The following is a 26,351-nucleotide window of genomic DNA, read 5'->3' as shown; positions in this document are numbered from 1 at the left end:
ATGAGCAGGCTGCTGTTTCTGCTAAAAAATACAACCTTGGGGAGTGAGAAACGGAACTCGCATTCTTTCTTTCTTGGGTTCCACAACTTTGCCGCTTTTTTCTCTTCACTCACAGTTTGATTGTTTAATGATATTGCATATTCCCGCCACTAATACTTTTCTTCCCAGCTGCAATTAGTTTTGAATTGCGTCTTGCTCATTTTGTAAATATATTTAGGAAGACACGTCATTCCTTCAGGGCGAGCGCGCACGTGGGACTTGACACAATAACGCTAGCAAAGTCACAATGAGCGGGCTTGGCTGGCTGCAGCGAGGCTGGTTACTGTTTAACACCAACAACAGAGCCAGCGGAGTGCTTCCCGGAGCCAATCTCCCAAACAGCAGCGGAAGCAGCAGAAATGCTGCAGGTGGACAGCAGCCGACGACAAAATGGCGAATGATGTACCTGGCTGTATTTGCCATCTTGTCGCTGAGTGTGCTGGGTCTCTTTTATTTTGTGTTGGATGCAGAGCCCTCGCCGCTATCAGAGCAGCCAGGCCGTGCCGAAAACGACAGCACTGGCGACATGCGCAAGTACGGCGTAGTCATTGATGCCGGAAGCTCAGGGTCGCGCGCTATGATCTACGCCTGGGATGATCCATCAATCCAGCAGAAGCAGCGGCAGCGGCGCCAGACCAGCAGCACGGCCAGCGACTTGGACGCAGCCAAACCTTCGCAGATGCAGCTGCCGACTATCGAGCGGGCGGGCGAGCACTGGACGTTTAAGACCTCGCCGGGAATCTCCAGCTTTGCAGATCGGCCGCGCATGGTCGGCGTTGAGCACATCAAGCCGCTGCTGGACTACGCTCAGGCCCACATACCCAAACGCCAGATTGCGCACACGCCCGTTTATTTGCTGGCCACCGCCGGCATGCGGCTGTTGCCAAAGTCGCACCAAGCGCTCTTGATGGACACGGCGTGCACTTTTGCGCGCGCCAACTACGACTTCCTGCTGCCTGACTGCCAAGAGAGCTTCCGCGTGGTGTCGGGCGAGCTCGAGGGTCTCTACGGCTGGGTAGCCGTCAACTATCTGCTTAAGGGCTTTGGCGGCGACACTGCCGACAGCAGCCGCGACCAGCAGCCGCAGGGCCATTACTCGCACGGATTCCTGGATATGGGCGGTGCGTCGGCGCAGATTGCCTTTGAGCCAGCCAAGGTCGCAGCCCAACTCCACCAGAATGACCTGGCGCAAGTGACGCTGCGCAGTCTCGATGGATCCGACCATTCGTTCCAGGTATTTGTGGCTACGTTTCTTGGCCATGGAACCAACGAGGCACGCCGGCGCTATGTTGACCAGCTCCGGCAGCGAGCAACTGTGGCCGACGGCGCCAACCTGTCAGCGACCAACGACCCGTGCCTGGCCACCGGCCTGGTGCTGCCGACCACCGATGGAAGCGCGGTACTGCGCGGCAGCGGCGACTTTTTGGCCTGCGTCGCAGCGACCGAGCCCCTGCTGAACAAGACTGCATGCCCAATTGAGCCATGTCTTTTTTCCGGTGTGCACGCGCCCGAGATCGACTTTGGGCGGCAGAGCTTTGTTGGCGTCAGCGAGTACTGGTACGCGTCACACGACTACCTCGGGCTGGGCGGCGTATGGGACGTCGAGAAGTTCGAGGCGCGAGCATCCAAGTTTTGCCAGAAACCGTGGGCCAAGTTGCTTCAATTGTCTTCCAACGATCCCATGGCCGTTGCGCGCCTGCAGATGCAGTGCTTCAAGGCCGCGTGGCTCGTCAATGTCCTGCACAAGGGCTTTGGCGTGCCTCGCGCGGCAGTCTCCGCCGACAACGGCGCCGCTGTCGATAAGCTGGCGCGGTCTGCGACTCCGTTCCAGTCCGTCAACCAAGTGGGCGATGTTGAGCTGTCGTGGACGCTGGGCGCGCTGCTTCTCCGCGTCTCACGCACGATTCCCGCCAACTACCGCACGCTGCGCGCAAAGACTGTGCCCGGCATCCAGCTGTCTGAATCTGCTGGCGCCAGCGCCAACGACGACGGCGTTGGGCTGGTTGACGACTCGCTTTGGTCCCCGCTGCGCTTTGTGGGCATCCGTCGGCTCTTGATACTGTGGTCGCTCCAGCCCACGACCATCCGCATGCTGCTCCTGCTGACCGTGGCAGCGGTCATAACTGTGCTCGCCGGCCTGGTATATTGGCTATGGACGCACAAGCCGGGCAAGTACAAGAAGGTTAGCCAGTTGTCTGGCAGCGGTAATGGCAGCGATATCGCGCTGTCGATTATTGTGCCGCCAGTCAGATCGCCTTCAACACTTTTCCCACTGTCTCCTTCACAGTTGGGAATTGCCGAGGCTGCCTTTATTGCTGCTGGTGGAGACGATTTGGACGATGAATTGAATGGCAAGGAGCTGCGCAAGTCGCCATCGATGTTTGTTCTGGATATGCTGCCTCGGCCATTCCAATCGGTGCTGTCGCCGACGTCGAGACCTTCGTCGCCACCAACAATACCAAGCGCTGACCACCGGTCTCGCAGCGGGGCGCTGGCCGCCGAGGGCTTGTCGATGAGCCGATCATCTAGCTTTAACAGCCTGTTGCTGCTAAATAGACGGCGTGGCGGTGGTGCGGACTAGTTTATTTTATTTTGCAATTTATTATTCGGAATATGTTGTATATAAGCAATCAAATATTTGACTAGTGATGCTTTTTGTTGCATTTCGTATACATTTTATTGTCAGATTCTTACAATTGGTAAAAGGTAAAGTAAATATATTGTTAAAACAATAAGGTATTGAAAGTATCATGAGGTGCGCGATTTTTGATTAGGTCACACATATAGAACTGAATTTATAGAAAACTCACGGTAGTGTTAATGTTTTCATATAGTTAACTTGTACTTTCGCTCGATTAAATGATTTTCGTACATCTTGCCAACACGCTTGCTATTTTTGACCAGTTCCATTTTTGATGAGTCAAAATGTTCATAACATTTAAAAAACATCATATTTGCAAGAGTACATATATAGTGGTCGGCGTACATTTCATTGAACGGAACCACTTTCTTTATAAGCCTATATTTTACTAGTGCATATTTAACCTTTACAATTATCATACTATACTTGTTATCATTATCTTTAACCATGTCTATTTTGTCAAGTTTTGTCTTAAGGCTGAGCGAATTTTCTATTATGTTCTTCTTACCTGGTTGCATTATCAGATTGGATATATCCTGATTACCTCTGGCTTCCGTAATTAACGGAGTTGCACTCTCAATGGCTTGCTTGACGGTATATACCTGCTGGCCCACCTTGATACTGCATATATGCTGGCTACCGTAATAAATTTTATACTCTCTTTTAGACATGAGAAAAATATATAATTGATACTATTAAAGTAGTGAAAAGCTTAAATGAAAAATAAGAAAAAGTTTGCAATGCAAATGGCATGCTCTCAATGGAAATAAATATAAATATTGGAAAGTATTATTCCCCTTCGTTTTTATTTTATTTATTTCATGCGGACTAAAATAATAGCAAATACTTCTTCCCCCCTTCCCCCAAAAAAAACATGTATAAAGACAGATTGTAAAAAATGAATTATTCCTTAAATGACAGCTTGTTGTGTTATGAGGGGGGAAGGGAGCATAGCTATAAAAGTGTTAAAAAGAGGGGGTGATTTTATAAGTAATTATTAATACTAATGTTTCTAAGGTGGTACCAGTGCCGGCTTCGTCTTATATATGTGTCTCGCTGCCCTTGTGGATTCCGCCAGTTGTGCACTCCGCTGGCGAAAACTGGTTCTTACGAAAGTAGTCCGGGTCTCTGATATGACATTGTTGTGGTTTTTGCGTGTGTACGCTCATGCCCATGCATTACAAAATAGACAGCGTATCTGGAGGTCAATATTGGCACCTGATTTAATACACCATGATCTAGTCCATATTCGATCTATCAGCATGCGGATGGAAATATGTTTCAGGATTCTCAACCTCACCATTCACTTCCATGTCCTCGGGCTACGCAACAAACTAATATTTCTTGCTTTTTTGTTTTATAAGTGAACTTTTAATGCATCAGTTGTTGGAAGACAGGTGAAACAATAAATTAGAAATAGAAATTTAATGCACATAATATATATATATGTATAAACAAAGAAATAGAGGCTACTTGTAACGTGTATTTGGGGCAACGAGAGCTTTCCAAAACTTAACTGGCAGCGTTGGCTTTTATCTGCCTGACGCAACATGTAAGTCATTGTACCATAAAGCAAGTATGGCTCTGCGGTGTGCAGCTGTCTGGTGTTGCTTTTAACCTCTAAGGCTGTGTTATAGTAAGAGGGGGTGTGAGGAGCACTAGTTGTCTAGTGTTAAAAGGTAGGGGTGATTTTATAAAAGGTTTTATTAATAATGTTTCTAAAATACTACTAGGGCCGGCCTCATCTTATATATGTGCCTTGTCGCCTTTGTTGTGCACATTGCCAATTGTGCGCTCCGTTGGTGAGAACTGGATCTTCTGCAAGTAGACCGGTAGTTTGGCAAGTCAATGTTGTGGTTTTCATGCGTGTACGCTCATGCGTGTGCATTGCAAAATGGGGAGCATGTTTGGGCATCAATGTAATGCCTCCCTAGTTTACGCCTGCATGATTCAATTAGTGTCCTATCAATCGGTACGCAGGTGGAAACCTGCTTCGCGATTCTCGACCTCAGCATCCACTTCCATATCTTCAGTTTATGCAACAGTTGTACTCTCGTGTGACCAAACACTTTTTAAATGGTTGGTTCTCACACTGTTCATCTTGAGCAATCAATGTTAGCTTCAACCCACTACCTATATGTTTAATTATCTTTTTTGCTACAACACTTATATGACCTTCACTAGACTCATCGGTGTACGGGACTTTATATGGGTTGCCTTTATAATTTACTGCTGCAAATTTAGGTATGATAATACTTATATCAATAGGTGTAGTAGTTGATTTGCATAGGTTTGCAAGTTTCAATTTGATACCCAGGGGTTCGTGAATATAATCACCTTTGCCTAATTGAAATATCAGGTCTTTTATCATAAATTCTAGATTTTTTTCCTTTTTATCCAAATTCCAAAGCTTGTTTTTTATAATGTATTTTATGGCATCCTCGATTGTATGCACTTTACTACTCAGCTCACCCCATTTTGTTACAGACAATACATTGCTGCCTTTAAAATAGAAATTATAATCTCTAACTGACATGGATAAAAGTTGGGTTAAATTGTAAAGTTTACTGGTGCAATTAAAAAATAGAGCAAATATTTAAAATATATATATAGTGGAATGAAGAAAGAAAAAATGAGAAGCTGGAAGCTGGATGTTATTGCGATGGCAGATTATTTTTATTATTGTTGTCAGAGCATTCCCTCTTTTTTACGTCTTCTACATGAAAGGAGTATTAGTAGTTTTTATCAAAAGGAAAATACAAAAGCCAAATACTGCATTTTGTAGCACTAATAAAATATAAAGGAAATAGAATGGAATACTTGAAAAGAAATACTTAAAAAGAAATACTTGAAAAGAAATACTTGAAGCTTGTCGTTTTTTAATAAAAAAGCCGTATATATTTTGTACTATGTGATCCAGTTTAGTTTGCTTTATTTCACAGTAAATTATAATTAAATTAACGTATTTAAATGCAAGTGTTGAATGTGATGCTGTAACCAAGTAGAAATAATGTTATATACGTATGTAATACTGTTGGAATATAGGAACGTTCTATGAACGTGTAGATAAACTATAAACATGTAAAGTATATTTAATGAATAACTGCTATGCACTGCAAAAGGTAAAGAGAAGAGAGCATATTGCTCTGGTCACTGTGTGACTTATTGTTTGTGTGGCTAAACAGCCAAGACTGGTTAATCAGTTGATCGCTATCAACCAATAAATACATGTGTATATTGGCTATATATGTCATTTTTATCTCTTGCATACCTTTGAACAATGCCTTGTTTTAACAACCGCCGTTGTAATAATTGTTAAAAAAAAGAACCCAATGGCTGCAACACCAATAAACATGCTAATAATTGCTTGTGATAACACTTGTTAATGAGTTGACAAATAAGTAAACAATATTCCATACAGCGCGCCAGGCCTTGGCAACCACGCCCACAGGCTATTTCCTGCTCGGTGCCAGCATTCCATTGACGTTTTGTCTGATGATAGTGTACATGCACCTCATTGCCGTTCACAAGTTTCTGGCCCACGACACCATCCACGCCGTGTTCTCAGTTGTGTATCAAAGCCGCAACGCTCACATTCCGTTCAGCATCTGTCGACAGGCGCTGCCATTCCCAATCGGCGTGTTCTACCGTCTGGCGCTTTGAATGGGCCAGACTCTATAGATCGGCGGCTTTGAGAATATTGTTTGTGCTGCTTATGCTTTGGCTGGTCAATGTCGTGCGCACTGTGGCCGGCGTCTGGACCGGATCAATCTTTGGAATCGCTGAGCTGACGGCCTCGTGCAACTGGTGTATCGATAAAGTGTGGTGATCTGGAGGCATTGAGACAGAAGAAATGAGACAAGGCAACCTTGGACAAAATAAAACCGACTGCTTGAACCGAGAGACAAGGCCGCATCCGCATCTGCAAAAGAAGAGAACGGGTTTGTTTTTGGATTTAAGATTTGGCCAACCTTTCTTTTTTGGACTTTTTTATTTTTTCCTCTTCTGCGCTCCAAAAAAAACAGGCGGCTGTGATTGCATCATCACCCCCTGTTTGCTAAGCATTGTGCTTTTTTCTTTTTTTTCTTTTCTTCTCCACAAAATTTGAATTTTGACAATTCTGCTTAATTTTTAATTTTTAATATTAGCTTCTTTTCAATTCTTGCAAATTCAGCTTTCCATTTATCACTCTAATTTTTCTAGCGTACACATTACCCAAATAATATAAAACTATTCTAATATGCAGGCACCGGCTTCAGGCACTTTGGCAGTAAAGAAAAAGGTACGCAACTACACACATAAGCGCTTGCTTTCTTGCGCGCGGAATTCGAATTAGCATGGCACAGTCCCATTTGGCGATACGCTAAAAGAGCTTACGCTTTTAATTTTATAATGTTATCCCCTATCCTTCCTACCTGTAGCTGATTATTATGGGCAGGAGCGGAGCCGGGAAAACGTCGATGCGGTCGCTCATTTTCTCCAACTACACGGCCAACGACACGCGGCGGCTGGGCGCGACCATCGACGTGGAGCACTCGACAGTGCAGTTTATGGGCGACTTGAACCTGAACATTTGGGACTGTGGCGGGCAAAATAAGTACTTGGACAACTACCTGAACGAGCAGAAAGAAAACATATTCGGCAACGTCGAGGTGCTTATCTACGTGTTTGATCTGGAGACCACAAGCAGGGAGAGCGAGAACCACCTATACGACGAGTGCCTGGAGAGCCTGTCGCGGTACTCGCGCGATGCCAAAGTGTACTGCCTGGTGCACAAGATGGACAAGATCAGCGATGTGAAACAGAAGGAGCAGACGATCGACAACTACCGGCGTGCGCTGGCGCGGAGGTCCGAGCTGTTCAAGCCCGAGGTCTTTGGCACCAGCATCTGGGACCACACGCTGTATTTCGCGTGGTCGCAGATTGTCTACAAGCTGGTGCCCAACATGGCAACCATTGAATCACACCTGAACAACTTCCGGCGACTGACCGAAGCGTCGGAGGTGATTTTGTTTGAGCGCGCGACGTTTCTGCTTGTCTGCCACACGACAAACAACCCCAAGGTGGTTCTTAACAAGTACATGAGCATTAGCCAGTGCGTCAAAATGTACCGCAACACGTGCAGCCAGGTGCAGCTGCCGTTCCAGAGCGTGGAGATTCGCAATAAGCACTACACGATGTTCATCGAGCCGTTCACTAAGAGCACGTACATCATGGTCATCACCACTGATAATGAGGTCGAGCCTGCTTTGACAAAGGCCAACATCGAAGCTGCGTGCAAGCACTTTTCCAAACTGGCTGAGCTGTAGCTAGCTTCCCCAAGGCCATTTATCCATTCCAATCAATCAACTTGTCACATCTTAATGCGTGCAAATGGGGTATATTGTAAGCCGGATGAATGCTATAAAAGGGCCAACCTGCACGATTGGTAGCGAGCTTGCCACATTCGGCCTGTGGTGGTGACCGTGCGCAAGACTGCACACAAAGCTGTGCCGCTCGCCTAATCACGATCAGGACCAGTCTGGCTAACTAATCACCGTAGCTAGCATGACCAACTAAAACTGCGTGTCCGCACAGACGAAATCGTGTGCCCCACATGCCTGCTCCTTCTTTTATTCCGCCTTTCGCTTTTTATTTTGTTGAATTGCTGCCCCTGCTGTAATACTTTTTATATATTATTTCATTTGTAAAATTACTCGATTGAAATGGCAGCCAAAATAGATGACGCCATGCTCGCCGGCGCGCTTGAGTACTGGAAGGGGGTGAATCTCGGCACAATGCTGCGCGAGCTGGAGACGGCCGGGCTGGCAATTATCGACAACCAGAAGTTGTCTCTGCAGGAGCGACGCAAGCTGGCCGAAAAGACAAAGGAATTCCGCGCAGTGCCCGACGACCTCAAGGCGACTGAATTCAAGCCGCTCCTGCGCGCATACCAAAACGAAATAGACGCTCTGACCAAGCGGATGAAGTACGCCGAAAACAGCTTTCTCGGCGTGTTCCAGTCCCTCGGCGACGCGCCCGACCCAGCACCACTCATTTCTGGCCTCGTGGAGGAGCGCAGGCAGGGCCGAAAGCAGAGCGAAGCCCAGGCCGAGGCTCAAAGGGCTACAGCCAAAGCGCAGGCGCTGGCAGAGGAGAATGCGCGCCTGCGGTCGCTGGGCTCAGAGAACGAGGCGCTGCAAAAGCAGGTGCGCGCCCTGGAGAGCTCCATCGAGGAGCGCGTCAAGGAGCAGGCGGCGCAGCGCGAGCGCGAAATCAGGGAGCATAACGAGGACCTTGTGCGCCATCTCAAGGACCGTGAGGGCGACCTCCAGCGCCAACTATCCGCTGCCAACCGCACGCTTGTGCAGCTGCAGTCCACGTATGACTCGGAAGAGGCTGAGCGCCACTCGTCGGCCTCGGCCGACCGCGAACTTATTGCCAAGCTGGCAGAGCTCGATATTATGCAGTCGGACCTGGACCATGCCAACGCCCGGCTTGCCGATATGCGGGTGCAGAACGCTAAGCTGCGCAGCGAAATGGCCACACTCACTGGAACAGATGCTGCCGGCATCAGCAGCAGCGGAGGCTGTGGCGTGGCAGAGACCCTGGCCGACTACCGCCGCCGCGTGCGCGAGCTCGAGGACGAAACCAAGCGGCTGTTCGATAAGCTTGAGCGTGCCGAGGCCGAGCTCTCCCACCAAGAGTCCAAGCTCGAATCCGCCGTGGGAGCCGCCGAGCGCGAGTCGGCAGCCAAGGACGACGAGCTGCGCCGATTGAGGGCAGAGCTCAGCCGCCGTGCTGACTATGACGAGATCCACCGCGACCTGGACATCATGAAGTCAGTCGAGTTTTCAGTCTCCGACTGGGGTCTGGACGACACATCAGCGGCGGCGGCGGCGGCAGGTGCCGAGGAAGAGTCGTTGGAGAAGCTTTTGGTGCGGCGCAACAAGTCGCTCGAAAACAAGCTGACTGACTCGCGCAACCGCCTGGATCGCTGCCAGGCTGATGTCCGCGAGTTGAACGAGAGATGCCGGGGCTTGGAACGCAGCCTGGCCGAGAAGACTGCGCTGGCAGAGCGGCTGGAGGCCGACCTCCTTGCTGTCCAGCCGCTGGCAGATATCCAGGGCGACAACGCCAGCGCGTCAAAATCCTTCGACGCATTTTCTGAGGCTACAGAGGCGCAAGCCCAGGCGCAGGCAGAACCGGCGGCTGCAGGCAACAGCGGGCTTTTGGACATTATCACAGGGCAGCGCGACCGGTTCCGGCAGCGCAACGTCGAGCTGGAAGACGAGCTGCGCGAGCAAGGCACGTCCGTAGCAGACATGCGGCGCCAAGTCGATCAGATGAAGCAAGACAACCTGCGTCTGTACGAGGAGATCAAGTACCTGCGCAGCTACACGTCCACCATGGCATCCTCATCGACCCTGACGCCCACCACAATGATGCACCTTGATGCGCGCACACCCATGCCCAGCAAATTCAGTGCCTCCGGGCCCCCCTCTGCAAACAACCCGCGTGTCCAAATCGACATGGACACGGGCGTGGCAGCCAAGTATAAGGGCATGTATGAGGAATCGCTCAATCCGTTTAATGTTTTCCATAGGAGAGAGACATCGAGGAGAGTGCGGTCGATGGGAGTGCTGGATCGTTTGGTGTACTTGTTTTCGCATTTCGTTATGGGAAATCGCCGCGCCCGCCTGGTTCTGGTTGTCTACGTTGCTGTGCTTCATTTGCTGGTGTTTGTCACGCTGTATCGTTCAATGCTGATCGCTGATGAGTCCTCTCATGAGCGCGTACTGCCGCTCCCGCCGGTTGGAAATTAGCGCTCCTTATATGTAATGTTTTCCTTTGATATATGAATGATGTGAGTGATATGAGTGATATGTGGATTTCATTAAAAAAATTCCTAAGGATTAATGCTAGTGGATAAATGTCACGTCGCGAGTAAAATCCTCGAACATTTCTGAAAAATACGACCACAGACTTGACTTCTTTATGCTGCTGGCTCCTTCTGGCGCATTGCAGTCTACGTCTTCAATGTCACTGCTGGCATAAAGAGTGTCGTCAGCAATGCTGCGCGCAACCGGCGTGTGTGGTGCAAAATCCAACGGCTGGAATGCGACAAAATGCTGGAACACATGGCCCAGAAACTCAGCATCATTATCGTTGGTGCTGCTGCTGCTGCTGCCACTACTGCCAATCCCGCTGCTGACTTCATTAGCTGATGCTGAGGACATGCCCAGTTTAGCGGTTGACCTTGTGGACTTTGTCAATCCGCCGAGTGCCGTCGATTGAGTGTCTTCCAAGCTCGTAGCTGCTGCACTGCTTGTGTTGGACAATGACATGGGCCGCCACACACCGCCCCCCACATGCGCACATCTGAATCCATTGGCGTTGAGACTTTGCCTGCTGGAATTCAGTACCGGCGACTCCGTATGAGCTGTACACCACTCATTTAAATTGTGATGCTGCTGCTGAGGTTTTTGCTCGCTTTGCTCGTAGTTCCTTTGACTGCGGTCTAGAAACGACGGCCGATACGGTGCCGAACATTTAAGAAAATCAACAAGCGAAATCTCGCTTAACCGTCTTTTATTCCCAATTACAACGCCGCCGCCGCTGCAGCTGTTGTTGCTGTTCCTGCTTATAGCTTCGTAGCGCACGGAATACAAGGGACTTGTAACATGGTATGTTTCCAACCAGTGGATTACCCGCTGTTGGGTTTGTGCTGTCGAGAGTGGTATGGCTTGACGGGCGGGTGTAGTCGGGTATTGGACGCTGCACCAGCTTTCGCTGGTAATATCTGCTGGAGTCGGGTGGATCACTGGGGCGTGGCTGATTGAGTGCGTGTTGGCGTAATCGTCTGTACAGTATTCCCACAGAGGCATGGTTAATATTTAATGCTGTTGTTAGGAACAGAATTAGAGTATGTAAAAAAAAACTAGTAGAGAGAAAGAGAAGAAAATGTATAGATAAAAGTGTTTGCAGTAATAAATTTTGGGAATAAAGACAAGGTACAAATTTTAGGAAAATTTATTGGACTTTATATAGCTTTCTTCATTATCATATTAACATTGGTCACACTTAGCCATTGCCTGTTTGCTCGCACACCAAAATAAAATATAGCAAAAAAAGGAGGGGAGGAGGAAAGTGGAGGCGGAGTACAAGAAGAATTCGAGATATTGTTGATTACAACGAAAAATAAAATGGCAGTTCAACGCCCCTCCCTTTTCTTTCCGTTTTTTTGTTGTTATGTCACTCATGTTGCTCATGTGTTCAATACATTTTTACTCTTGATTCTTGTGTCCTGCCTACATTTGACCAATAAATTTTTAACCCCATTACCAAAAAAAATTATAATGAGGCATTTCGCAATTGGTTGCATTAATTGCATTATGCACATGCACCGATGGGTGAGTCAGTTTGTGTGTGTGTACATGTGCTCTAATTTCTACTTTTTAAAATTTTTTACAAAAGTACAAATCATTAAGATTTTCCCTGTAATATTTGAAAAAAAAAAGTTGTTAAAGTGGGCAATTGCAGCAAACGAATGAGATAATCCTGCATTTTCTCGTGCATATTTTCACTTGTGTTGCTTGTTGACATTTCCATTGGCTTTATTTAAAAAAACTTTCTCTTTGACGGAATTCATAACAAACCCATCTTGGTTTGTTGTTGTTATGCAGCTTTAGCCACAGACGCATACAGATACAGGTGGAAATATTATAACAATGGGTGAATTATTTAGGGCGTGCGCATATTGTATGCATTTATTTTCCTTTCAACCGAAAAACAATCGATTGCTTTGTCCAATTGTGCCTGCATATTTTTGCAATATTATTTTTACAAAGGCCCTTAAAATGAGAAAAGGATGATTCAAAATTTTTTATTGATAAAGATAAAAAATATATTGTACGAGTAGAGTGCGGCGCAGGTTGATATATATATTTTTTATCTTGTTTTCGTTTATCTTGCCCCTGTTTGTTTTATGTTATTTACTATTTATGTAACCCTTACAAAGCATGCGATGACCCTACTGCCAAAACAGCGACTGCCAAAGCTGCGGCAATCGATCCAACCACGGACATTCCCTGGAGCCCCGACGCCCCATCGATATCGGCATCCTTGACCAGCACTGCTCCTCCGCTATTCCTACTACCGCGCACACCACCCTTTACTATTACGCCATCATCGTCGCTTGCGCCACGATCGCCCCTCCTGTCAGGGCCTTCAGGGCCCGCAGCCGGTGGCGGTGGCGGTGACTGTAGTTTTTTATTTGCCTGCGGCGGTTGTGGAACCGAATTTTTCTTTGGCTCTGTAGTAGGACCTTCCGATCCAATAATCGGCATATCCTCGGGCTCACCTGGGCGCTTCTGGCTGCAAATAATCTGCTGGTACCCTTTTTCACCAGCCTTGAGCTTCATAAAATGCTCATCGTCTCCGCACTTATCGTAGCACTGCGCAACATAGCCTTGCCGGATACACTTACACGTCATGTTGATACCACAGATGTTGACTTCGGCGCGGGTCTGTGCAAGGCACTTTTTGAACAATGCCGGGTTCTCGCAGCCTGCTGAGCATATGGTTGCAAAAAGAAAAAAGCTGGAGACTAATTTGATAATGGCTGGCATTTTTATTTTATTTAATAGTATGCTGGGTATATGAATGAACGAATGAATGTATTAAAATAGAGTTGTCTGGTTTTGTGAAATAGAAAAAGAGTTACTGTTGAATTGTATTTTGATGAAAGAGGTATCGATTGACAAAGAAAACAGCAACCAACTAGTAACTGTATGTCAGCGTGTCGACTAGGCGTTGCTATTTGTATCTTCAACTCTGCTCCGCACACAAACAATGCCCAAACCACACATTTACACACATGTTTTTAGTCTTAGAAGCATGAGGTATGTGGGGGGGGGGGCTCCTCTCTATTTCTTCCGTTCTACACACTTTAGATTAAATTATTCACGTGGCGTTGACCCCACAATACTGGCAAGACAATTTCTGCCGCCAAAGTTTAAAAAATCGCCTGGCGAGCATTCGCCCTCCGAACAAATGAGCACCTTGCGCTCCAATATCTCATATTCAAAACATAATTATTTTCACGCACATTCAAAAATTACACGCACAGCAGACACATGGGCCGGAGAAAGGAGACCATTACATATCCGTCGGGCACCTTCTCCACATCCGTGCACGAGGGCAGTGCCAATGGTAGCGGGCTAGAGTTCGCGTCCAGCCTAGACGGCCAAGAGAGCAATGTCGTCGAGCACTACCGGCCACGCGTTTCCTACTACATGCGAGAGCAGGCGGGTAATTTTCACTACGGAAAGCAGCACCCGATGAAGCCACACCGGCTGACGCTGACCAACCACCTGGTGCTTAACTACGGACTGCACAAGTACATGGACGTCTACGAGCCGCGGCGCGCGACCGAGGAGGAAATCCGCGAATTTCATGCCGAAGACTACATTGACTTTCTCAAGCGCGTGACGCCAGACAACCAGGAGACCATGCAGACGTGCTTTTCCGAGTTCAACATCGGCGACGACTGCCCGATCTTCGACGGCATGTGGGACTTTTGCAAAATATACTCGGGTGCCAGCATTGAAGCCGCGCGCAAACTGATTTCGGGCTCGGCCGATATTGCGGTCAATTGGATGGGCGGGTTGCACCATGCAAAGAAGTACGAGCCCAGCGGCTTCTGCTACGTCAACGACATTGTGCTGGCCATCCTGCAGCTGCTGCGGTACTACCCGCGCGTCTTATACGTCGACATTGACATCCATCATGGCGACGGCGTGCAGGAGGCTTTCTACACGACTGACCGCGTGATGACGTGCTCGTTCCACAAGTATAACGGCGAGTTCTTCCCTGGCACCGGCGCCATCGACGAGATGGGCTCTGGCCTGGGCAAGTTCTTTGCCGTCAATGTGCCCCTACAGGACGGCATCGACGACCGGTCGTACACGCATCTGTTCAAGACAGTCATGTCCGCCGTCATGGAGACCTTCAAGCCAGGCGCCATCGTGCTGCAATGCGGTGCCGACTCCCTGGGTCTTGACCGCCTGGGCGTCTTCAACTTGTCTATAGCCGCCCACGGCGAATGCGTGCGCTTCATGCGGCGCTTTGGCGTCCCCATGATGGTAATTGGCGGCGGCGGCTACACCATCCGCAACGTCGCGCGCTGCTGGACTAACGAAACCGGCATTGTCTGTGGCACCGACCTTCCCGCTGAACTGCCCAACACAGTGTACCGCGAGTTTTTTGGGCCCGACTACAGCCTGCATCCGCAGCTCTCCGGAAGAGTCATCAACCACAATTCGAGGGCGTATTTGAATGCACTGACTGCTAGGATTCTTGAGCAGCTGAGGTACTTGAAGGGTGCGCCGTCTGTGCAGATGCAGGAGGCGCCGCCGGATATTCAGGGCTTTTTGGAGGACGAAGAGAGGAACGAGAAGGACTTGATGGATGATCAGGATCGGGATACAAAGGAGGACCGTTTGGGGCGGAGAGAGCATGTGGCGGAGTTTTATGAGAGCGACCATGATCAGGACGAGGATGATATTGATGGGAGCACCAGCGTGGGTGTCTGAAGTGTGCCATTAAAGCAATATGTGTTGCTTTGAGAAGAAAAAGGACATTTGTACTTGTTTATTGTTGGTTTGGCATCAAAAAAATAACGTAATTTATTATATATAATTTATTAAAAATCTCAAACATTGCACTTAATATTTGCAATACATGTCGTATTGTTGTATTGCCACTTTATAGTCTTGCGGGTTTAAAACAAGCTGAATGTAATGATAATAATAATAATAATAAACAGCTTGGAAAATAAATAATGAAAAATAAACTAGCGACTTGACTAGATCAGATTCTGGCCTTGGGTATCAGTCATACTCACGACGGCCCTTTCCCGAGTCCATCTTGTAGTCGGTAAAGTGTTCGTGTTTGCCCTTCTCGTATGTCCCAGCATACCGCTCATCATACGAATCAACAGGCCTGCGGCTCCTGCCCTGACTAATACCGGTATTCAAGTGGTCAATATGCCCGCCATTATCCTCCTGGTAACCAGCGTCAAAGTCATCATTGTTAAGTTCGGTCCTGTAGGTCTGCTTAGGACGGCGCTTGTTCTTCCAGCGCTTGTAAATGATAAAGCAAATAATGGCAATGACAAGAATACCAACGCCGGCAATGATGAGAATAGTGGTCATGTTTGTCTTCTTGCCCGTGTCCTGTTGCTCCAAGCTGGCAGTATTAGCTGTAGAGCTGGGTGTGGAAGCAGTGGTAGCAGCAACAGAAGCAGAAGTAGCCTCCTTTTTATTGGCGCTTGAAGAGGGTTCGCTTGAGCTGGAAGGCGTGGAGCTAGAGGGAGTGCTCGATGGCTTAATGGGCGAGGATGAGGATGAAGGCTCTGCTGGGGAAGATGCTGGCTCGGAGACCTTGGCCACAGTGCCAATAATGGTGAGGCCATTCAGATCACCACCGACAACAACGCCCTCAATAGTAGGCTTGCCCGGAGGAACCAGCATGCTGTAGTTGGGGCGGAAGTTGTTAATGTAGTTGTTATCGGCAACATACAAGTAAATTGTCGACTCGGCCACATCACCTCCCCACTCGAGGAAGTTTGACAGGACGGTATAAAAGTTCCAAACACTTGTAGCCTCGCACAGGTTGTCTCCGCCAACAAGCACTGAGTGGCTGTACAGGCCGGCAATGGCAAGGTCAGGGTCGCGCACGCCATAGACAGCACCATAGGGGCTGAGGCACGTCTTGTTGCCCTCATTGGCGACTAGAACCTGTTCAGTACACATAAGGTCGTCGAGATTGCCGCCGTAGAGAGTAGAGGCCAAAGCGCACTTGCTAGTAGTATCACTAGATCCAATGACAGCCTGTGGCTCTATCAGTCCGTTGACGGTGTTTGGCGTAACCCCACGGCGCACGTACATAGTGCTGGTCCATTCGGCGCGATTAGCAGCAATGTAGTTCTTGAACTCAATGGGACTACCAGTATTAAACTTTAGCAGGGCCAAATTATTGGCAAACGAAACTGGGTCGTAGCCCGGGTGAACAGTGATGGAGTCGACGTCGAAGGTGCCCAAACTGGTGGTCTTGCCACCCGAAATGAGAACCTGGTACTTGGTCGCGGCATTCAAATCTGTTGTGTTGCCCGTAAAGTCCAAGCAGTTGGCTGAAACAAAGCCGACGAGGTTGCTCACCAGGGCGAGCTCACAGGTCGTTGCCTTGGCGTTCTTGAGCAGAATAGCACCCCTTATGTCTGTGGCGCGAGATGTTTCCAGACGTTTGTTATACTTGGACTGCCCAGCAGCCATGACGTTTGCTGCAAGCATTGAGGTGCCTGTCAACAAAAGTGACAGGTATGCGAGTACCTTCATAATAATTGATGGGAACTTTTTTGTATTACTTTTAAGCGTATGTGCTTATTCGGCAGTCAATGTCGATTGGTAACTTGATGGATGCAAAAATGTATACAAATAGGTAGGTGGCACCAGATAAAAAGTTCAAAATAAAATAATATCTAAATAATGTTTTTAAATAAAAAATAAAGTATAAAAGTATTAGGATGGAGCGGAAACGAAGAAGAAAAATAAAAATGAAGAAATATTGCTTGCCAGTAAATACTAAATGAGTGCAATGAGGAAAAAAGGCAGGGTAGACTTGGCATGCTGCCACTTTCATTATGTACATTGTGCATGTCTTTAAAGACAAGAAAAATAATTTTAAAAAGAACACTTTTTACTCCTTTTTACACTTTTTCATTTTAAAAGCGACAGCAAAATAAAAAAATGAACAGTTTGTTTTCACTGCGTCTTTTGAACATTGAATGTTAAAATGACAAAGGGAAAAGGGAGAAAGGAAAAGCTCACATGTTTCAATTTAAAATAGGGGGGAAGCGCTGTAAAATAAAAATAATAAAAATGGATGGAGCGTTGCATCCGCTCAATAAATGTGACAGTTTGTAAAGAAAAAGTGGTAGGCTGATAGATAAGTGAGTAAAGAGGACAATATAATACAAACAAACCAACATCAGCTTTGAAAGGTGGCAGGTATGAAATAGAACCTGATGAATATGTGAATAATGCCAAAAAAGCACACGAATTATTACTTTACTGTGGAATGAGCGGGTGTCCATATATGATAGTTAATATACAAAATTACAATACAAACAGAGCCTGCTGAATTCACACTGCAGCCCAAAAAACACCACACTTGACTCAACATTCTTTAATACTGGCATTTAATTTAAATATCTGTTTTTCTGTACAAGAAATAACATGGCCGCTTACCACAACAAGTCCCCGGCTAATTGAACAGAACAAAACGGCCCACAGCCACGCAAAGAGAAAAAATATACATTGAGCGAGATATAAAACAAGTAAAAGATAAAAACTAAATGAATTAGACTGATTGTCTACCACGCTACCTTGTCCATCATGGGCTCTGCTGCAGACCTGGATACATGGCCCCTATAACGAAAATTAGTCTAGGGGCGGCAGGGTGTACACCTCCGCTTTTTTTCTTCCTGAAACAGCTGCCCATTCCCAAATTTCTGTTGATTCCACGCAGTCAATAAATTAAAAATCAACTCATCCAAAAAATATTATGAGTGCTGAAGCTACATTTTTTTATATACAATTTGGCACACTGAATATTACAAGTACAAATAATGGATTCAAGACGGCCAGAATCATTTTCTCTGTTTGATCCACAAGACTATGACGATAATGACAGCTATCGCACGCCCGACGGACAACATTACAGCGGCCAGCGTCATCCAGAGCTAGGCCAATTCAGTATTGGCAACACACTGAGCAATCCAGCAGCAGTAGCAGCACCCGTCGGACGTCGGCTCAACCTAGAAGGCATTGAAAGGGTGGCAGCACCCCAGTTTTCAATGTATTCCCAGCATGCACCAACATCCCCGCAGCATGATAGCCATAGCAGCGCCTTTGCCACACCAATAATGCACCAACACCACTATCGTATGGGTGCAGGAACCCAAGACATGAATATGTACGAGACACCGGTTGCGACAAAACAGACGAACGTCGCGCTTCAGTCGGAGGCGGAGATGAAAACGGAACTGGTCGATGAGGATTTTATTTTAAATCTCAGGCAAGAGGGTGACCTCGCGCGACTGACGCGCAAGGCTGTCGAGGATACCAAGACGGCATGGAAAAAAGAGACAATGCAGAGGTTGCGCGCACAGGTGGCTAGCTTGGATGACGACGCGTGGATGTACCAGAGTGGCAAATAAAATATGTAAAAAAAATCATTATTGAAAAATAATGGACTTGTAATTATAGAATAAAAAATGAATTGAGAAATATATTTAGTAATGAGGACGGCACTTCTTACCGGTCGAGTCAGTCATCGGCGACTGGGTGTAGGAGGCCTGATCGGTGACAACTGGTGGAGTGACAGCGTCGGTAGCCGAGGGCTCAGCAACAGTAGCCGATGACTCTGACGGCATCGCCGAGCCATCGCATTGGACCGAGACCGAGTCGACAAACATCTTGTACGAAGCAGCACCGTTATTCCAGGGAGTCGGGTATCCGGCCCATTCTTGCGTGCCCTGGGCACCCGAGTTTCCAGCATCCCAGATCGAAAAGGCCACGCGAGCCTCGGACGTAGGGAACTTATACGAGTTGGACGCCGCATCAAAGGTGTCTGCCTTCTTTACCGTGCGGATAACCACGCCGTCGACCAGCCACGTGATGGCCTCAGCAGTCCAGTCAATAGTGTAGTCATGGTAATCAGCCGACGTATCTGACTGCAGCACATAGGGCACCATCTGGGTGTAATCCAGGATATCGTTAAAGTAAAAGTTGGTCTGCACCTCCCTGGGCGCCTTCCCGACCCACTCAAAGTCAATCTCATCGCCAGTCACATCGTTCCTAATAATAAAGCTCGACACAACCCCGGGAGCCACCGAGGCAGTCTTCACGCGCGCAGTCACCTTGCCATACTGAATAGTGTGCGCGGCATCAACCGTCGCCCCGAACCCCTTCTTCTGCGCCGCATCGTAGGTCATCTGCAGCTCAAGCGCGCCATTAGCAACCGATGCATGGCTGGGCTCGAAGATCGAAAGGAACGGGCTGGTGTTCGGGTTACCGCCATAGGAGCGAATGGGGACGACATCGGCGGAGTTGTCGAAAACAACGGTCTGGCTTGAGCATCCCTCGGGCTTCCAGCATGAAGTTGAGTTGAAAGACTTGGTCTCGTCGCAGAGGCCCCAGAGGCAGAACATGGCGTCGGCGTCGCAGTATCCCTCGCGGAAGCACGGCGACCATTCGTTACACGTGCTCTGGGCACTGACAGCTGTGCTGCTGGCAAAGAGGATGCCGACGGCGGCGGCAAAAGCAGAGCTGAATTTCATCATTGAGCGCCGGGGGTTGATTGATTAATGGGATAGGCGTGGGTAGGCGTGGTAGATAGTAGAATGGTTGGTTGGTTGAGGAAATAAGAGCGGCAAGTCGGTAAGCTAGTCAATAGCCTTAAAGGAGAGGTTAGGCGGGAGGGTATTTCGGTATTAGAAATGTGCTTGTAGAGTGAGGGAAAAAGCAAGCTAACAGAAAAACAGAAGGTAAGCGTCAAGTAATAAAGTGGGTGGATGGATGGATAAACAAGATGGTTTAAAAGAAAACTGTGGAGCGAGTGAAGGGGATGGGGGCGGAAGGGGCACCCGTATTTATCGAAACAGAAATGTATGACCCAACTTGCTGCTTCGTGTATATTGTCAGTCTTATTGGTTTTTTGTTAGTGCCGAATATCATGATATCATGTTTTTATTCTCAGTCGAATATTGCCGTCAATATGATGAGCATTCTAGCATGCAGACAACAATAAGGTGGGTTCGGCAATCAAAGTGGAAAAAGAAATAAACAACAATTTTGCAATGTTAGGCCTGATTGGGAATGGCATTCACGTCTGGTTTTGGGGGACAGAGTTTTTGTAAAGGCTGGGGGGGGGGGTTATCAGCGTCATAGTCCATTTTTCTATTATTGTTGTACGATTAGCTGTACATGGAATGAACCATGTGGTCCGCAGGCCATTGGTCAGAAACCAGCATGGCACAGCAGCGCTTCGGATCACTATCAACCTTGCATGTGCTTATATATATTTTTTATTGAGTGTTCGTTGGACCCGAAAAACTGAATGTCCGCACAAGCTAAATATAGAGAAAGGAGGAAAAAACAAAAAATGAAGGATTTTAGAATACAAACACCCAGCTGCAGAATAAATAAAAATAATGGATTGGCCTGTATGTGTGGGCACATGAATACACAGATACATTATGCACACACCTTGTTTGCTCTTCAGACCATTGCAAATATATTTGTTTTGTTGGTTAATTTGTTTGTTTGTTGTGATTAATCGTTGTTGGCCAGTTGAATTGACGCCACAATTGATAATGTATTGGCGAGCGTCCTTTTTTATTATTATTCCACAAGAACATTCCCCCTTTCCCCCCCTTTTTTCCATCCCTAGCCATCGTCGTATCGTCTACATATAATTGATATATGATTTAATTAATAAAAACTAAAGGGGGGAGAGGAGGGACAAATCAGCAGATAATTGAATTCAATTGAATTGTGTGTGAAAAGAAAAGTAAACAGAGATTTCCCTTCTTCCATGCAATCAGATTCTTTGTGTGCAGTTAAGATAAAAAAAATGATGGAAAAAGAGCTGGTTCTTGATCTGCAGATCCACTGGAATCAATGAAGCATTTCGAACAAAATAAGAAAAATAGAAAAGACAGTACGGTGTTTTAAGAGATTGGGTGATGGGGGGGGAGAGCCTGCTAATCGGGGTGTTTTTTCCATCGTTACTAGCGGTGTGTTGTGGTTACTGTGCAGTCCCCCTTTCAAAGGGGAATTAAATAGGGCAAAAAAGAAAGGGATCAAGATAATTAATGTCAGACATTCCAGTCGCGGTCAGTCAGCTGGGTTATATAAATGATTTCTATGTATCATAACTCTTCTTGCGTCATGTATGATCAGTCAGCATGATGAATGTGCTTTTTTCATCGATCAACCCATCCACTCATCCATTCATCCAGACAGACAGACAGATAGACAGACAGATATTAATTGGATTTTCTCTGCTTTGGCTTGCTTTGTGACCATCACTCATCAGCTTAAAAACGAAGGCAATGGTGTTCCTGTAATTTGGCACTTTGGGCACTACCGTCAGTACACAAGCGGATTAATGCAGCTTATCCAGAAATTAAAGGTATACCCTCTTTTTAATTCATTGGAATGAATATAGTGCGATACTACACGTGTATTTAAGCAAGAGAAAAATGAAAACGAGGGGTGATATTTGCTGGCATTGTTGCTCTTATCAATGCGTAATTCCATATTTGCTCTTGTTGGCTTGTTGGTTTTCGACACAATATCAATAAATAAACAAAAAAGTTCCTACGAAAGCAGCCACAGACGCAGTGTATTCGTCATTTATTGCACAATAACATATGCACCTGGGTGTTTAAGTTTTCCGGGCTACTATACCGAAGCCAGACAGGATATTTGATTGTTAAGGGCGCGGACAAGCTGACGAGAGAAAAAGTTATTAAGTGCTGGCTGAGGGGGCCGAGAGAATGACTAGTGAGCCTGGTTCGTGCAAATGTGCGTTCAAGCCGCACATGCAAAACACTTCTGTTTATATTACTCGATTGTGTTAATGTTTATTCTTTCTTTTTTCTGGGAAATGCCTGAAGAAAATGAAAATGAAAATAAAAACGGGGGATGAAATAGGTTGTTTTTTTTATTTTGTGATGCTGCAGTGCTAATGCTTGTTTTTTTAGGCGGTAGTGGATTTACGCCTGCGCCTACGCTCGCCCCTTTGTCTGGGATGCCGCACTATTTTATTTATTTATTTATTTTTCCATCCCCTTTCTTTTCTTTTCTCCTCCCTCTCTCTCTTTCTTTTTCTGTACCTTTTCTGTACTTTTTCTGTACTTTTTCTTTCCAACTCATAACCTTGTTTATTTACGCTTTGAGTTCCTTATCCGTTGATTGGGTTTTCTTTTTTCATCTCACTCGTCATTAGTTTTTTTTTTCCAAAGCTTTCATTCTATCAACAACGTTGATACGTTGATACTCTTTCATTCTCATTCTTTTTGCTTTCACTCTTTCCTTTTCTCCTTTTCAAGTTCTTTATCAAGATGCAAGCTGTAAAGGCAACACCGGCGGTTGCTTATGATGGTAAGAATAAGATAAAACAAAAAAGACATAATATATAAGATATAAGCGTGACTGGAGGTGTTGAAGATACTTGCCGGCCGGTTAGTCAGCTGGCTGGCTGAAAAACAGCGAGGCAGTGAGTGTGACTGAAAAGGGGTGGATGGCTTGTTTTTAAAAAGGCATAACGACCCACAAAGTGAATGGTGCCTTTTTAAAAACAACAACTTTAATTGGTTTTCAAATGACAGCTTAGCTAATTGAAAAACAATGGGCAACCCGATTTTTACCCTTTTGACTTTGACGCTAGCCCCCGCCGAGACCGAAGAGCTTGCATTCCGCATCGACGTGTGCCTGGACCAAAACTCGATTGCCAGCGAGCAGCCATCGGCCGAAGTGCTCGAGTCGCAGCTGTGGGCCCAGCTTCGGCCGTTCAGCGCGCACCTGGCCTCGGTGTCGGAGACTGGCCGCCTTCTGCTGGCGCAGGCGTTCTGCGAAATGCTGCGTCCGCATATGCGCACCGAGGCCGACGCGCAGCAGATCTACCAGCGCCAGAAGCAGCTGAAGCGCCGCCGCATGGGGTCTGCCACCACCGCTGCCGGCAGTGCTGGCAACAGCAGTATGAGCACGCGCCAGCAAACGGCCGCTGCCGCTGCCGCTGCTGCCGCCGCCGCCGCCGCCGCCGCCGCTGCTGCGGCTAAGCAGCCGATGGCTGGGGTGGACCTGTTTGCTGAGGTCGAGATGGTCGCGGCGCGCGTGGCCAAGAGCCTGCTCGGCGCTGGCGGAAGGGGGCTGCTCAGGACCAGCGGCAAAGACGCAATGGCAGCCGGGCCGCGCGCCTTTGTCGCCTGCCGCGGCGTCGACTACGGCGAAGGCACCGGCGACTTTCTGCTGCAGGGCGGCGACGCCGCAGTGGTCGGCGTGACGGCGCCGCTGGACGACTGCCTGCGGCCGTTCTCGGCCAACCTGGGCGAGATCGTCATCAAGGCAATGGACCGGTACGCGCGGCACAACCCCTCGGTGCGCTTTGCCTGGGGGCTCGTGTGGGCGCCGGGCGTTGTGCGGCCGTGCCTGATCGAAAGCGACGCCATCCACTTTGCCGCGCCCATCGACTTGCGCGTGGCCGCCGGGCAGCTGAAGCTGGCGGCGCTGTTTGCCCACCTGAGCCTTGCCGAGGACTGGCGGCTGGGCGCCGACCCAACAATGCGCTGGGACGGCGCGCTCCAGCGCTGGGCCATCCGCTGCGGCGACAGCACGGCCTACGCCCTGCGCGCACCGCTTTTCGCGGCGTCGTACTTCGGGCGCTTCACGCGCTGCTTTGCGGCGGCGCCGACGCCGGCTGGCGACGCGACACTGGTGCTGAAGGACTCGTGGCAGCTGGCGGCCGACGGCGCCGCGGACGAAATCGACGTGCTGGCGCTGGTCCGCACCGCGCTGGACCGTGCCGGATACGCCGACGCGTCCCAGCGGCTGGTGTGCGGCGGCACCGTGGACATCCACGGCATGGCAGATGGGTCGGCGCTGGTGCTCGGCGCGGCCAACAAGTACACGCGCTGGGCGCAGCCGCCCGGCGCTGAGCGGGCCGCCCAGCCGAGCCGCGTCCACCGCCGCATGCTGACTGGGCCCGTGGCCGTGCCGCTAAGCGCGCTGCACTTCGAGCACGAGCTGGTCCTGGTGGTGGCCGCGGCCATGCGGTCGCACGCGGCCATCCTGCGCCACTGCGGCGTGCTGCACCGCGACATCTCCATGAACAACATTATGGGCGTGCGCCAGCCCGGCGGCGGCATCACAGGCGTGCTGATCGACTTTGACAACGCCGAGCACGTCCGGGCGCAGCACAACGCCTCGCGGCCGGGCAGCATTGGCACGCCGCCCTTCATGAGCATCGCGAACACCGAGGCGCTGGACGTGCCGCGCACAGCCGTGGACGACTGGGAGTCGGCGCTGACGCTGCTGATCATGTTTGCCGCGCGGTCAACCGAGGCATTCCGCGAGCTGCGCGACCGCCTCATGGCGTGCAGCGCCCAGGGCGTGGCCGAATTCAAGCGCAGCCTGTTTGCGAGTCCGCGCAACCTCGACGACGCCATCGCCGAGTACTTGAACGAGCCCGCGTTCCCGCTTATTGTTGGCCTGGTGCGCGACCTCTACCGCGCGGTTTTCCAGAACAGCAAGTGCCAGGGCACGCACCGCTTCAACTTGCGCGGCAACCGCAGCGTCGACCCGATTCTGCGCCGCGTGCAGTTCGCCGACGAGATCGAGCGCGACTGCTTGGCTGCCGTTGACCGTGCGGTGGTGTTGGTTGGCAGGAGGGCGTTTGACAGGAACTACCGCGCGCCCGAGGCGGAGTGTGCCGCCAGGGCGGAGGCCGCGGAGGCGGGGGCGGGGGTGTTTGTGGCTGCGTGTGGTGCTGGTGCTGCATGTGGTGCTGGTGCTGCGTGTGGTGCTGGTGCTGCGTGTGGTGCTGCGTGTGCTGCGGGCGGCTCTGCGGATGGTGCTGGAGCCGTCCATGGGGAGCGGGCAACCATACGCGCTGATTCTCTGCCTGACTACGATGACCTGGAAAGCCTGAAGATGCCGCAGCTGGCCGGCCAGAGCCCTGCGCCCGAGTACACCTCGCAGGCCGAGAACCCCGACGAGGAGGCTGCTGCGCGCCAGCCTGCGCGCCAGCCTGCGCACCAGCCCATCCAGGAGTCCACCCAGCTGCCCGCCCAGCTGCCCAGGCCCACGAGCCCAGTCGACCGCCGCCAGTCGACCGACTCCGTGGCCACGCTGTCGCGCGACCAAGACGACAAAAAGTTCATCGAGGACTTTTGCTTCAACGCCGCCGCCGGCAGCTTCGTCCCACCGGACGCCTTCCCCGACTCTCCCGAAATCACGCCGACGCGCGGCTTCACGCCCTCGTCTGCGGCGTCCACAATGAACGGGTACTCGCCGAACCCGCAGATGTACGCGCCAATGCACCTGCCCCTGCACAGGTACGGCGGCTCTGTGGCGAGCAGCAACGGGGAGATGATGCTGCTGTTTGGGGGAGCAAAGAAACGCAAGGCTGTGGAGGACGAGGATGTGTGCGCGGACTCACCAAGGACGAAGCGTCGCAAAACCGTGCATGACCAGTTTGCCATGAGCGTGGCGGCAATGGCTGCTGCTGCAGTTGTGCCGAGGCCGGATTTGTTTGGGAGGAATCGCGCGCGGTCGCCTAGGTCGCCGCGACTGGCGCGGCCCCGGAGGACCTCAAGGTCGCCGATGGTCCAGCAGGCGCCGCCGAGATCTCCGATGCTGTTTGGCCAGTCGCCGCCGTATCGATCCCCGATGCCCCAGTGGTCGCCAGTGCCACAGATGTCGCCGCTGGCTCCGCCGCCCCTGCCGCCATTGCCGTCAAAGTATAGGCGCAACTTGTTCTGAAAATTTTGGGTGTTTTTCGCTCTCTCTTTTTATTTCTTCTTGTTTCGGCTCTTTCCCTCTCCCTCGCTTCCCTCTCCCTC

General features: G+C 49.4%; 11 protein-coding genes across 11 annotated transcripts; 6 read left to right on the top strand and 5 right to left on the bottom strand.

Moving 5' to 3' along the window:
* The first annotated feature begins 84 nt into the window (after window positions 1-84).
* On the top strand, window positions 85-2,670 carry BX661DRAFT_176323 (nucleoside phosphatase family-domain-containing protein). Its single transcript, XM_051534313.1, has one exon. It carries the CDS (start codon window positions 287-289, stop codon window positions 2,618-2,620), a length of 2,334 nt encoding a protein of 777 aa, XP_051395605.1. The 5' UTR covers window positions 85-286; the 3' UTR covers window positions 2,621-2,670.
* A 1,911-nt stretch (window positions 2,671-4,581) lies between these two features.
* On the bottom strand, window positions 4,582-5,338 carry BX661DRAFT_176316 (uncharacterized protein). The gene has a single exon (XM_051534312.1). The coding sequence runs from the start codon at window positions 5,214-5,216 to the stop codon at window positions 4,710-4,712; it is 507 nt and encodes a 168-aa protein (XP_051395604.1). The 5' UTR covers window positions 5,217-5,338; the 3' UTR covers window positions 4,582-4,709.
* Window positions 5,339-6,751: 1,413 nt separating this feature from the next.
* On the top strand, window positions 6,752-8,342 carry BX661DRAFT_176313 (Gtr1/RagA G protein conserved region-domain-containing protein). Its single transcript, XM_051534311.1, has 2 exons — window positions 6,752-6,962; window positions 7,102-8,342. The coding sequence occupies exons 1-2, from the start codon at window positions 6,921-6,923 to the stop codon at window positions 7,987-7,989; spliced, it is 930 nt and encodes a 309-aa protein (XP_051395603.1). The 5' UTR covers window positions 6,752-6,920; the 3' UTR covers window positions 7,990-8,342.
* On the top strand, window positions 8,343-10,543 carry BX661DRAFT_176312 (CASP C terminal-domain-containing protein). Its single transcript, XM_051534310.1, has one exon. It carries the CDS (start codon window positions 8,386-8,388, stop codon window positions 10,483-10,485), a length of 2,100 nt encoding a protein of 699 aa, XP_051395602.1. The 5' UTR covers window positions 8,343-8,385; the 3' UTR covers window positions 10,486-10,543.
* Window positions 10,544-10,581: 38 nt separating this feature from the next.
* BX661DRAFT_195740 (uncharacterized protein) lies at window positions 10,582-11,547 on the bottom strand (the record flags this gene model as incomplete). Its single annotated transcript, XM_051537980.1, has 1 exon — window positions 10,582-11,547. One exon carries the CDS (start codon window positions 11,545-11,547, stop codon window positions 10,582-10,584), a length of 966 nt encoding a protein of 321 aa, XP_051395601.1.
* A 1,039-nt stretch (window positions 11,548-12,586) lies between these two features.
* Window positions 12,587-13,409, bottom strand: BX661DRAFT_176309 (uncharacterized protein). The gene has a single exon (XM_051534309.1). It carries the CDS (start codon window positions 13,288-13,290, stop codon window positions 12,673-12,675), a length of 618 nt encoding a protein of 205 aa, XP_051395600.1. The 5' UTR covers window positions 13,291-13,409; the 3' UTR covers window positions 12,587-12,672.
* A 388-nt stretch (window positions 13,410-13,797) lies between these two features.
* On the top strand, window positions 13,798-15,384 carry BX661DRAFT_209055 (histone deacetylation-related protein; the record flags this gene model as incomplete). The annotated part of the gene is made up of 2 exons (XM_051538686.1): window positions 13,798-13,873; window positions 13,904-15,384. The coding sequence occupies 2 exons, from the start codon at window positions 13,798-13,800 to the stop codon at window positions 15,253-15,255; spliced, it is 1,428 nt and encodes a 475-aa protein (XP_051395599.1). The 3' UTR covers window positions 15,256-15,384.
* Window positions 15,384-17,298, bottom strand: BX661DRAFT_176306 (uncharacterized protein). Its single transcript, XM_051534308.1, has one exon. The coding sequence runs from the start codon at window positions 17,056-17,058 to the stop codon at window positions 15,553-15,555; it is 1,506 nt and encodes a 501-aa protein (XP_051395598.1). The 5' UTR covers window positions 17,059-17,298; the 3' UTR covers window positions 15,384-15,552.
* A 1,052-nt stretch (window positions 17,299-18,350) lies between these two features.
* Window positions 18,351-18,941, top strand: BX661DRAFT_168367 (uncharacterized protein; the record flags this gene model as incomplete). Its single annotated transcript, XM_051533427.1, has 1 exon — window positions 18,351-18,941. The coding sequence occupies one exon, from the start codon at window positions 18,351-18,353 to the stop codon at window positions 18,939-18,941; it is 591 nt and encodes a 196-aa protein (XP_051395597.1).
* A 37-nt stretch (window positions 18,942-18,978) lies between these two features.
* On the bottom strand, window positions 18,979-20,280 carry BX661DRAFT_11933 (concanavalin A-like lectin/glucanase domain-containing protein). The gene has a single exon (XM_051532421.1). The coding sequence runs from the start codon at window positions 20,064-20,066 to the stop codon at window positions 19,017-19,019; it is 1,050 nt and encodes a 349-aa protein (XP_051395596.1). The 5' UTR covers window positions 20,067-20,280; the 3' UTR covers window positions 18,979-19,016.
* A 2,859-nt stretch (window positions 20,281-23,139) lies between these two features.
* BX661DRAFT_195734 (uncharacterized protein) lies at window positions 23,140-26,271 on the top strand (the record flags this gene model as incomplete). Its single annotated transcript, XM_051537979.1, has 1 exon — window positions 23,140-26,271. One exon carries the CDS (start codon window positions 23,140-23,142, stop codon window positions 26,269-26,271), a length of 3,132 nt encoding a protein of 1,043 aa, XP_051395595.1.
* Window positions 26,272-26,351: the final 80 nt, after the last annotated feature.

Source organism: Kickxella alabastrina, assembly GCF_025024165.1.
Source record: "Kickxella alabastrina strain RSA 675 chromosome Unknown BX661scaffold_1, whole genome shotgun sequence".
NCBI lineage: Eukaryota > Fungi > Kickxellomycota > Kickxellomycetes > Kickxellales > Kickxellaceae > Kickxella > Kickxella alabastrina.
The sequence above is the reverse complement of the archived record's forward strand: the minus strand, read 5'-3'. Positions and strand labels throughout refer to the sequence as shown.

Excerpts from the sequence above, each read along its gene's own strand:
- BX661DRAFT_176323 (XM_051534313.1), top strand. The coding sequence starts at position 287 with ATGAGCGGGCTTGGCTGGCTGCAGCGAGGCTGGTTACTGTTTAACACC.
- BX661DRAFT_176312 (XM_051534310.1), top strand. The coding sequence starts at position 8,386 with ATGGCAGCCAAAATAGATGACGCCATGCTCGCCGGCGCGCTTGAGTAC.
- BX661DRAFT_176313 (XM_051534311.1), top strand. The coding sequence starts at position 6,921 with ATGCAGGCACCGGCTTCAGGCACTTTGGCAGTAAAGAAAAAG. Across the intron at positions 6,963-7,101 it reads CTTTGGCAGTAAAGAAAAAG|CTGATTATTATGGGCAGGAG; the intron begins GTACGCAACTAC and ends TCCTACCTGTAG.
- BX661DRAFT_11933 (XM_051532421.1), bottom strand. The coding sequence starts at position 20,066 with ATGATGAAATTCAGCTCTGCTTTTGCCGCCGCCGTCGGCATCCTCTTT.
- BX661DRAFT_176306 (XM_051534308.1), bottom strand. The coding sequence starts at position 17,058 with ATGAAGGTACTCGCATACCTGTCACTTTTGTTGACAGGCACCTCAATG.
- BX661DRAFT_176309 (XM_051534309.1), bottom strand. The coding sequence starts at position 13,290 with ATGCCAGCCATTATCAAATTAGTCTCCAGCTTTTTTCTTTTTGCAACC.
- BX661DRAFT_176316 (XM_051534312.1), bottom strand. The coding sequence starts at position 5,216 with ATGTCAGTTAGAGATTATAATTTCTATTTTAAAGGCAGCAATGTATTG.